The 12,428-nt window shown below is 30.8% G+C and overlaps 1 protein-coding gene across 1 annotated transcript; it reads left to right on the top strand.

The window, feature by feature from the left end:
* Positions 1-9,767: 9,767 nt before the first annotated feature.
* Positions 9,768-10,988, top strand: LOC122500425. Its single transcript, XM_043609346.1, has one exon. It carries the CDS (start codon positions 9,768-9,770, stop codon positions 10,986-10,988), a length of 1,221 nt encoding a protein of 406 aa, XP_043465281.1.
* Positions 10,989-12,428: the final 1,440 nt, after the last annotated feature.

The raw sequence follows: 12,428 nt of genomic DNA, 5'->3' as shown, positions 1-12,428 counted from the left end.
TTCATGACCATTTAGCTTCGTCAATATATAAAAATTGCGGTTTTGCAAACTTTTGAAAAACTATGTACAAAAGGGTTCGTCCAGAAGATTTGTTAAAAATAAAATTATATAAATCATTTATAAGTTGTATAAATATTTGGTGAAATTTACACTTTCATTTGCCAATTGCTTCTGTTTTATGATAGAATAATCATTTCAAAATAGTAATATTAAATTAATTATGAAAAAAATACAAAATTTGAATTTTTTGTGAAAAAGAAAAATATTTATTAATTTTATAAATTTTGATAAAATATATACTTTGTATACATAAATCGATTCATTTTCTTGTCAGGAATGTAATTTTGAGAATAATTAATGAAAATATTAACAAATAAAAAAATTATTTCAAAAAATACCAAAAAAAATTTTTTCTGAATTTTAAAAAAATTGTATAAAAAAAATGTTGCAGATATTTTTGAAAATCCTTGTGTCAGATTTTAGGTATTAATGACAGCAATAAACTTAGAAATTCATGAATGTAAAATTCATTGGAATTTTTCTAACTTAAATTCATTTCATTGACAAATGAGATCGTTAACTTTGTAGAGGTTCATATCTGTCTTGAACGGCTGAGGTGCTTAAGGCGCAGTGCTTCAAACCCAAGGTATCCGAGTTCGATCCCACCTGCGTAGGAATTTTTTTATTATTTCTCCACATTTTAGAAAAAAAATTAAACTTAAAATAAATTTAATACAATATTACTGAGTTTCAACTTATAAAATTTAAAAAAAGAATGGTTTCTTTAAGATCTGAAGGAATGTAAAAAGGACGTCCAAAAGACGTCTTTTAGACGTCCCTTTTATGTCTTTTAGACGTCCAAACGACGTCTTTAAGATGTACTTTAGACGTCTTTTGGACCAGACATAGAACGTCTGTTAGACGTCTTTTAGTTGTCTTTTTGATGACTCAGAGACATAACCATCATTGTCCCTGAATTGTCCGCGAACAAAAAGGGACGTCTTTAAGACGTCCCTGTGCCAACTGGGTATATTCTGCATAAAATCATAAAGTACAAAATGATGTTAAAATCTAAGCATTTTTAAACACTTTTTGTTCGACATTTTGAATCTTTAAATTCTACTATCATAGTTTAATTCAGCGACCTCAAAAATATTATAGTACCAAGTATTATTGAAATCAAAGCACTTTTAATCATTTTTGGCCGCCATGTTGGGCCCGACAATTTGAATTTTAAAATTTTACCATCATATTTGAATTCAGCGACCTCTAAAACGTTAGAGTACCAAGTCTTATTGAAATCGATGCACTTTTAAAAAATTTTGTCTGCCATATTGGGTTCGCCATTTTAAATTTTTAGATTTTACCATCATGTTTGCATTCAGCGATCTCGAAAATGTAAAAGTACTAAGTCTTATTGATATCGAAGCATTTTTAAAAAATTTTGTCCGCTATATTGGGTCCGCCATTTTGAATTTTAAAATTTTACCATCATGTTTGCATTCAGCGACCTCGAAAACATTAAAATACCACAATTTGGATAAATTCGAAGTTAATAGATATACTGTGCCGGTTCTGGACCCACTAGTGTTAGTGCGTGTCCGTGTGAGCATGAGTCAGTGTTGGTGAGTATCCTTGTGAGGGGTAGGGAGGGGGATGCCACTGACCTCGATAAAGGGGGGTGTATTATTTATCTATTATTTATCTATTATTATTATTTATCTATTATTATTATTATTATTATTATTATTATTATTATTATTATTATTATTATTATTATTTGTCTATTATTATTATTTATCTATTATAAGTTAGTCATTGTCTGCAAATTTTAATGTGGTGAGTATCCGTGTGAGGGGGTAGTGAGGGGGGAGGGGGACGCAACTGACCTCGATTAAGGGGGGGACATTATTTATCAATATCTATTATTTATCTATTATTATTATTATTATTATTATTTATTTCTTATAAGTTAGTCATTGTCTGCAAATTTTAATAGGTTTATTTAGACTACCACTTATCAATTTAATAAAAGGGGGTGGGTGTATGACTTTTTAGAAAAGGTGTGGGGTAGACAGGATACTAGTCATTGTCTGCAAATTTTTTAACGGTTTTTTGACTTTATCTAATCGGTTGATAAAAAGAGGGATGAGTGTATTACTTTTCAGGAAAAGGGGTTGGGGTGGAGCAGAAATGAGTCATTGTCTGACAATTTTAATTGTTTGTTTAGACGTCATTTTTATCAATTAAAAAAGGGGGGTGAGTGTATTAATTTTCAAAAGGGGTGGGAGAATCAATCCTTAAGAAGGAGTTTTGCAACTATATAAATCAAGGTAGGAGTAAAGACAATGTATAAAAGGTGCCATTTCTTGTTGAGACATCAGAACGGTAATAGTAAAAAAATGAATCCAGAAATTTGTAAAACATTTGTGACATGTGCAAAGGAAGCTCATGAATTAATTAGTGAAAGAGAAGAAGGACCATGTCCTGTGGAGTGTCAAAAATTATTGAAATTAAATGGTGGACGTCTATCGGTAGAGAATGAAGAAGAGAATATTAATCGAATTCAATAGCAAGATGTAGAGAATGCTTTTGAAAAATTAGTCATTGTCTGACAATTTTTATTGTTAGCTTAGACGTCATTTTTATCAATTAAAAAAAGGGTGAGTGTATTAATTTTCAAAAGGGGTGGGGATGGAAGAATTTTTTATTGAAAAAAGAGGAGTTTTTGGTAGAGAGGAAATTAGTCATTGTCTGCAAATTTTAACGGCTTATTTTGACTACCACATATCAATTGTCTAACAATTTTCATTCGTTTTCTTGTTGAGACGTGTTTTTGAATGCAAATAAGAGGGGAAAAGAGTGGGGATTATTAGCATAAAAGCGTGATTCTATCACTTAATTTTTCAGTGCCATTTTTTACTCAGTCTGCTACGTTAAATCGAAACAACAGTGACAAACAGTTAAAGTAAAAGTGAGTGATTTTTTAAAAACACATTTAAACAAAAATTTTATAAAAGCAAAAAATTATAATGGATTTTAAACATCTAAATTAGGCAGCAAATGTCCTTCCTATTAAATCCATGAAGGCACTAAAGATTGGAGAAACGCTTCTACTAACAGACATCAAAAAAATTAACACAAAGTATGGTCCAAAAATTATTATCGAAATCAATTCTGAATATATAGTGTTTTTACCTCAACGTATGGTGCGAATTCTTTTATCTGAAAATGAAGAAAGTGATGTTTTTGAAGAATTGAAACAGGAAATTCACAAAGGCTGTGTATACTTTAAGTATTTGGGAGGTGAATTTAATCATTTTGAATTCCAATCATCATCATCATTATCAATTTGAACAAACATTTTTCCTGAAAAATGGCCTACCTACAACGCAATCATTTAATTCTGTCAACAACATACAACCTGAATTCATCATTTAACAAACAAATTGTTATTGGTATTGCTGCAGAAAATTTGAAAATTTTATCTACGCAAGTAAATTTGTGTAGTAGCTATCCTCAAGCAACCGTATCTTTATCTTTGGATGAATGGGAGTTTTTCTACAGTTATTTCTCAGAAATTTCAAGTTTTTTTCAACAAAAAATGGAAACAAATATTTTTCAATCTGGAGATTTAGAATTAAAATGTGCAATATACTTGGGTCACCGACTAGTGTCAATTGGACGTGTAGACAGCAACAGAGGACATTCATTTTCATTTAACGCAACAACATTTGAAACTTTAAAAAACCTAGTTGAGTGCATTCAACAAAGTATATTTGATTTGGAAAATTCGTGTGTTAAAAGTAGTGTCAAAAGTGTTATTGAAACGATTGGACAAGTAATGTTTGTAAAAAATAACAATAATAATAATATAGATGTAAAATTGGTGGAAAAATATATAAAAAGAAACTTTAGTTTGTTCAAAAGTGTTTTAGTTAATAGAAATCAGAATTCCAATAGTAATGTTGCACGATTATTTACAGACTTGTGTACATTTCATTTGAATGGAATGTGTAAAGAAGTTATTTTATTTTTACCAAAATTGAAAATAATTGGAAATAATTTTCTGTAAGCAAAAAAGAAATGTAAAAAAGCAAAATATATGCATTTTTAATGTGATTCAATTTATCTTACTTTTACTTACCCCCTCTTGAAACTAGTAATAAAATAAATTAATTTTTTTAAAGAAAGGAAAATTTTCAATAAAAAATATATTTCAAATCAGTATCAAAATATTATTTTATTAAAAGAAAAAATTTACATTGCATCAATCCAGCTGTTGTGAGAATTATCGAATCCCAACCATTTAACATACAATTTATTATCACGTTCTTTAAGTACTTTTTCAACTAAATAAATATTATGGTTCTTAGCAGGAGACAGTTCTTCTTGATAAAAATTACCAGAAACTGGATTATTTTGATAATCTTTCAGTAAGTATGTTATTGGTACAGTATTGTTTACTTGATGAATTGTAAAAATTTCTGTTGTCCAGTTTGGTGTATAACCTTTTTCAAAAACATGTTTTAATTTGCTAATTCGCACCTTATCACCAATTTTAAATTTAACTTTTTTTTCTTCAATTGAATTTACAGCAAATTTCTTATATACATTAAATAAGATTTTTTTTTCATTTAAACGATTTACATTTTTTGGTTTCATTTTAATTGTTCGATGCACAGTATTATTATATGAAATGATTAAATCTTTTAAAATATCTAACCACTTGTAATTTCCCTGTAAACTAAATTGTATCCACATTTTATTTTTTAAGGTACGATTAAATCGTTCACAAATTGAAGCTTTTAAATTACTAAACGTGGAATATATATGTATTTTATATTTTTTCATGAGATTTTTAAAGTTTGAATTATAGAATTCTTTTCCTTGATCAACGTGTAAATTTTTTGGTACCCGCCCTTGATCCAGCACTGACTTCATTGCAGCTGCAACGTCTTCACCAGCAGTGGCGGATCCAGAATTTACTCCAGGGGGGGGTCATTTATAGATTCGGCGAGCAACGACCATAATTAGCTGACCTTTTTTTTCATGTAAATTTTTCGCCCCAGGGGGGGGGGGGTCATGACCCCTATGACCCCCCCCCCCCCTGGATCCGCCACTGTTCACCAGTTTTATTCTTCACAGGAACAGCCCAGGTAAATTTAGAAAAAATATCAATGACAGTCAAGATGTATTTGAATTCTTTATTTATTTTTGCATATGTATTCATTTCCACAAGATCCGCCTGCCATGTTTCATCAATTGCTCTAATATCGAATTTTCGTCTTGAATAATTTCTTCTGGATGGTTTGTGTAACTCCTTAACGAGAACTAACTTTTGATCATTCATTCTGTTTTCTAGTATTTTTTTCAAGTTCTCTCAAGTGCAATAATTCGCTTTTCAAAATCAGTAAAAATTTCTTTATTGAGAGATAACCATTCTACATTCCTCTCAATACCAGCTTTTAAATTGCTTAAATATTTAATTACAGAATCTTCCAATTTCGTACTTTTAATATTGTTTGCTTGTGTGTCAGATCTTAAAGAATCTAAAACCTTGTAGATTTCACTGACTTCAATGTTTATAAGTTTTTTTACAAGACTGTAGTTTGTTGCATCACCTTCATCTGAGGCTTCTGCCAGATTACATATCTTTTTATGTTCTATATCGAAATTTCCTTCAGATGTAACTTTAAATCCAATACCTGGAAGTCCACGAACTTGGTTTTTAGTTTTCTTAAAAAAACGTCCAAATACATCAAGAGACATTGTTCAACTAACACATTATCATCAGTGACAATCATTAATAAATAATGTGAGCCTCACGAAGTTCCTCAATAATGGATAGAATTTCGTTTGCATGACTTGAATTTCCAGCTTTTTGAGATGCTAATAGTAAACGTAATCTATCAACCAATTCATTTGGATCACCCCAGTATATATAATCTAATTTATTTCCTTCTTTAGCAAGCATATATTCTGGTAGTATACCTGTCCCGGTTGAACTTTGTCTTTTACTACTACCACTTTTTCTAGAAGGAAATAAAATTTTTTCAATATATTGTTTAAATTTAAAAGATGAACTTTCTCGAATATCACCATCCACCTTGTAGTGTTTTTTGTGTGCATTTGTCTTGAGTAGTATTGCTTTATAATTTTTCAGATCCTCTGCTTTCACTTCAGATTCTTTTGGGTTTTTTTTAAAAAGTAATTCGAGCAATCCTTTAATACTGGGAAAAACCAAAGCAACTACATGAATAGAATTCTGACTAAAATTAATTGAAGAGTCACCAACCATTAATCTATCTTTCGTTAATTTTCGTACACCGTATAAATTATCAATCTCTTTATTTCTTTGATTTAGTAGTGTCAAATATATTTTTGTAATTTCATCAGCTGCTGGAGATGAAGAGGCTAATGGCATTTCCTGTTCAATGAAAGAAACTGCATCTAAAGGTTCTTCATCTGCAAATGTTGCTTACTTAAATGATTCATCATTTATATTGTAATCATCATCATCATCATCATCATCATCATCATCATCATCATCATCAAAAGAATCATACAATTTTTCCTTTTTTTCAGTTTTCACATTTTTGCTTTTTTCCTTTTTAATACCATCAACCGTTTTAATAATATCGCAATATCTTTCTCTTTATTAATATGTTCTGTTCTTAAAGATGTCATCTTGATTCTACAAAGTCTTGAATACAACTAAAGCAAGATCATTTATAATAATTCTTTTTATGTACTACAGATTTTTATAAAACAGTCAAAACCCTTCCTGTATCTACCACAATTGAGTTCTCTATCATTGTCAATGACAACAAAGCCGTATTTTTCACTATTCCAACATGATGAACACAAGTCTTTAAACTGTGTGTATAACATGTCAGTATTTACATGATCATCGTAAATATGTTTCAGGTTAAGTTCATCCTGTTTGAATATAACTAAAAAATTAACATTGTCACGAATTAAATGTTTGGGAATACGTGTATAAGTTTGACAAAGATAAAAGCAATCAATCAGTCTGTGACCCATTGAAAAGAATTCCCGAATTCTTTCCTGCTTATCACAGGCTACATCGTCAAACACAACTGTTGAATTTTGTCGTGCTTCTTTCGGTTGTATAACTTCTTCATGATCTTGATATGGAAAGTATTCAATACCCTCAACTAGTTGTAGAGTCTTTTCTAAAAATTTGTACTTTGGTTGATTCAAGGATTTTGAAAAGATGTAAATATTTTCAAAACGTAGTCCATTTGGATGTAAGAGTAAAGCAAGAATTGCATTTGTTTTTCCACAATTCGATGGCCCACAGATAATTGCTCTCACTGTATTAGGTAATAAATTTCCATGTCGCTTTCTGTCTGATTTTTGTTTTGTTATTTTATCAAAATTAATGACAGGTAGTTTTGTTGATTGCGCTTTGAACTCCATCTTCTTGCGTACTGAGGTAAAAAACTGTATAATAAAGTATAAATACCCTATTTTAAACGTTTTTAATTTAGTCTCTGAACGATCATCGAGTGAATATAATCATGGTTGTCAAGAGAAATGCAACTAGTCTTCGAAAGACAGTGAAACGTGGTAGAGGTCTCCTCAACAAAATTATCAGCAATTTACCCATTGAACTACATTTACCTGGTTATCAGTATTGTGGACCTGGAACGAAATTAGCAAAAAGATTGGCACGCGGTGATCCTGGTATCAACCCTCTCGATCAGGCTTGTAAAGAACACGATATAGCTTATTCTCAAAATAGGGATAACCTTGAAAATAGACACGCAGCAGACAAGATTCTCGCTGAAAAAGCTTGGCTTCGAGTACTAGACAAAAACGCAAGTCTTTCTGAAAAAGCAGCAGCTTACGCGACAGTAAACGCTATGAAAATGAAAACAAAATTTGGAATGGGACATAAATCGAAAAATATAAAAAGGAAAAAGAAGAATATTAAGAAAAAGAAAAATAAGGCAGTTTTCCCATTGAGAAAAATTATAATGGCAGCAAAGCAATCTATTACACCTGGTAATGATAATACACCTTCAGCTATTAAGTCAGCGCTAAAAGGTGCACGTGCAGCTCTAAAAATTGCAGGTGGAAAACGCCGAGTAAAAAAACCTAGAGTTTTACCTGTGCCAAAAAAAGTAGGTGGTTTTTTACTATTTCTTATACCGATTTTTGCCGGTCTTAGTGCAGTAGAGGCTCTATCTGGTGGAGCTGCTGGAATTGCAAAGGCTGTTAATGATGCTAAAGCTGCTAAAAAACAACTTGAAGAAAGTCAAAGGCATAATCAAACAATGGAATCTATAGCTCTTGGCAAAGGACTTTTTCTTAAGCCATACAAACAAGGGTTAGGATTAGAATGTTCTGCAAAAAAAAATAAAAAAAATTTTTAAATTACCAAATCGTGCACTAACGAATTTTGATTTATTCAAATACTCTAAATTGTTGAAAATTTCTTACTTTCGCAGTGTTTTTATGCGTGATGATTTGGCAACTGAAGGACCATACAAATACGAATCAGCAATAATTAATTTAGACAATAAAGATAGTCATGGTACACACTGGGTTGCTTTTAAAAAAAGAAACAATGATGTAATATATTTTGACAGTTTTGGAAGTCTTCTACCTCCAAATGACCTGGTAAAATATTTAAAGGTTAACATTATAAAGTACAATCACATTAGATATCAAAATTATAAAACTTTTGTATGTGGTCATTTGTGTTTGAAATTTCTTTGCAATCAATTGGATAAAAAAAGTGCTTTATCTTTATATATAGATGAGCATTAGAAATTATTACTCAGTTTACATTTAACCAGCAAAAATGAAAGATTCAATAACATTAACCTTGTCTGGAAATTCTTCAATATTAGAGGCACAATATTTTCCACCGATTGAATTATCACCAAATAAAAATTACGCTTTACGCCTTGTTGAATTTTTAACCTTTAACTCAATTCCGAATGTAGACATTGGACAAAATAAATTTTATATTGATAAAGAAGTAGTTACAATACCAACTGGTAGCTATGAAATAAGTGATATTGAACATTATTTGCAAACCTTCTTAAGTTCCAAAGGTATAAGACTGGCAATCAAACCCAACAATAATACTTTGCGCAGTGAAATTCTCTCTAATTGTGAAATAAATTTTGAAAAACCTGATTCTATTGCACAATTATTAGGATTTAAACCACAAATTCTTGCACCAAACATATACCATGAATCTGACTCACCAGTTTCCATTATAAACGTTAATTCTCTTAGAATTGAGTGCAATATTACCACAGGTGCATACATCAACAATCAAAAAGTACATACTGTACATGAATTTTTTCCAAGTGTACCAGCAGGATATAAGATTGTTGAAGTGCCATCTCAAGTCATTTACTTACCAGTCGTAGTAAAGACAATTGATCATATTCAATTGCGAATAGTTGATCAAGACGGACATATTGTAAATTTTCGAGGTGAAAAAATAACTGTTCGATTACACATTAAATCTCTTTAAATAATGGGGATTGTATTTAATAGAAAAAAAATTATTGGTTACGGATTTAAGAAGACTGCAGAATGTCAGAAACAATTCAGTTACAGATCTTCAGTCAAGGTGTTAACACCTCAAAACATTCAATTATTGAAGAGTCTAGGACTGAAAGTGATCGGAGAGAAAAAACGAAGAAGAGAATAAAAAGAATTAAATTCGTCTGTTTCTGTTTTTTAATTTTTAGACGACTTAATTTCTGCAAAAAAAAATGGAAGACGAAGTGTTGAGTATTGCAAAACCAATTGTTTTCGATGAATCTATTGCTCACTGTGAGGTGCATGCTCATTTGCCATATGCCTCGTCAACGTTAAATAGCAGCGATGAAATTCGAATAGCAGTTCAGAATCAAGATCACTGCCTTTTACCAGGAAAAAGTTCGCTACACATTCAGGGAAAATTGGTAAAAAACGATGGGACACCTACTAACAATACCAGATTCATTATAAATGGTATTTGTCATTTATTTGAGGAAGCACGCTATGAGTTAAATGCTGTTGAAATCAATAAATGTAAAAATGTTGGACTGACGAGTGTTATAAAAAATTATGTTTCAATTTACAGCAATCAGAGTAAATTTTTAGAAAACGCAGGTTGGTTTCCAACGTGTACTGAAAACACCTCTCTTACTGATAATAATGGTAATTTTAACATCGTAATACCTCTAAGCTTAATATTTGGTTTCATTGAAGACTATCAAAAAATTATTGTTAACGCTAGACAAGAATTAATTTTGACAAGAGCAAGAAGTGATGTTAACGCAATTATGCAAACTGCTGAAGAAAAAGTGAAAATTTCTATTACTAAAATTGAATGGCTATTACCCAATGTAAGATTATCGGATGCCAGAAAATTCAAGTTACTCAAGTATATTGAAAAGGATCCACTCATTCCAATTAATTTCCGAGCATGGGAATTGTATGAATATCCATTACTACCAACAACAGCGAATCACGTTTGGACTGTCAAGACATCAACACAATTGGAGAAACCTAGATTTGTTATTCTAGGTTTTCAAACAAATCGAAAAAATGTAACCACGCGAAATGCAAGTTGTTTTGATCATTGTAAAATTACAAATGTAAAACTATTTTTAAATAATCAGTGCTATCCTTATGGTAATCTTAACATTGATGTGGATAAAAAACAATATGCAGTGCTTTATGAAATGTATACAAATTTTCAAGCTAGCTATTATTACAGAGAATCTCAACCGTATTTAACAAAAAACGAATTTCTTGAATTTGCTCCACTAATAGTGATTGACTGTTCAAAACAAAATGAATCCCTAAAATACGGCCCTGTAGACATTCGTCTTGAATTTGAGGCAAAAGAAAATTTCCCTGCACAAACTGCTGCCTATTGTTTAATTTTGCATGACAGAATTGTAGAATATCGACCAATTAGTGGTGGGGTGATAAAAATTATATAAATATTTTAAATTGCTAATTTAAGAGTCAGTTGTCTGCAATATGGAGTACGATGTGGATGTTCAAGGTTTCAAATTGACTCCAAATGAATTTATTGTCAAAGAATTGGTTATTTTACCATTAAATGAAAAAGTACCACGTCCATACAGTTTTTTATTTCAACCACCTTGTGATTGGATGGACATTCCACCTGATTGTAAACGATTAAACAGATGGTTGGAAAATAATTTACATTGTTTAACATGGACATCTGGTGACGTTCCTTACAAATTATCGTCTGCTATAATTGAGAATATATTTAAAAAAGCTGAGAAAATATATGTGAAAGGATTGGAAAAGAAAAAATGGCTAGAAAATTTTGTAAAGAAAACAACAAGTATTATCGATATGTTGGATATGAATTGTCCATCATTACACCAGCTACTACATGAATTATGTAATATGAAACCGTGTAATCACCATGAGAATAAAATAAATTTAGAATTTGTAAGTTGCGCTTTTCGAAATGTTAAATAACTGTCAGCTTGGTTAAATAAGAATGAATAGTGTAAAAATCTATTGTTAAAAAAATTCGATGAATATTAATTATAATATCCAAAAAAGAAACAAATATTTGCTTGATTTATATTTACTTTTATTACTTTATTTAACTATTTACCATAAAACTAATAAATGTATAAAACTATTTTATGCTTTTTTCTAATAAATAATTGAAATTATTAAATTGGTGTATAATTTATTTACAATCATCCTGTTTAAAATGGGAAATTAGAAAAATATGAAGAGAAGTAATAAAAAGAATGAAGAAGAAGAAGAATCCTATACATTCCATTTTATGCTGAAGCTTGTAGGCTCTTGAAGCAGTGGTGAAACGCCAGCGTGAGTAGAAGGGTTCATGAAGCGGGGGACGAACGCATGGAGCAAAGCATTGCCTACAGGCGGTAGCGGAGTGAAAGGGGAGGCCAAAGAAGCTGAGGAAGCGGGGAAAGTTCGAAGAGACTGACTGCCTCAACAGTGTAGCTCTACTGTATATACACGGAAAAAAAAATCAGCCTAATAATGCATGGAGTCTATTGGTTCGATTTTTACATGAGCCCATTTTGCAAATATCACACTAAATATTACTAAAAGTGCATGGCTCGTGTGACTTTTGTTACAGAACCATGCGAAAATAGGATGGATTCCAAGCTAATCACGCATGGTAGTGTGCGTGCAATATACACAACAGACGCTCATGTGTTTTTAGCCTAGTATTTTTTTCCGTGTACACAGTCTACTATTACTACATGTGTCGCAGTAGTAGTGTACGGCTGCTCTACGCGCTATTCTCACACTCACTATGTTACTTTGTATATATTATCTCCAACATTTTAAAGTCAATTTATATTTCATCTCTTATATTATTTAAAATCAAATTAATATTCTCTATATTTAAATTCACA

Source organism: Leptopilina heterotoma, unplaced genomic scaffold (assembly GCF_015476425.1).
Source record: "Leptopilina heterotoma isolate Lh14 unplaced genomic scaffold, ASM1547642v1 Lhet_184, whole genome shotgun sequence".
In the NCBI taxonomy this organism is placed as follows: domain Eukaryota; kingdom Metazoa; phylum Arthropoda; class Insecta; order Hymenoptera; family Figitidae; genus Leptopilina; species Leptopilina heterotoma.
This window is presented reverse-complemented; position numbering and strand designations above follow the sequence as displayed.

What these genes read in the sequence shown, in the direction of transcription:
- LOC122500425 (XM_043609346.1), top strand. Translation starts at nt 9,768, where the DNA reads ATGGAAGACGAAGTGTTGAGTATTGCAAAACCAATTGTTTTCGATGAA.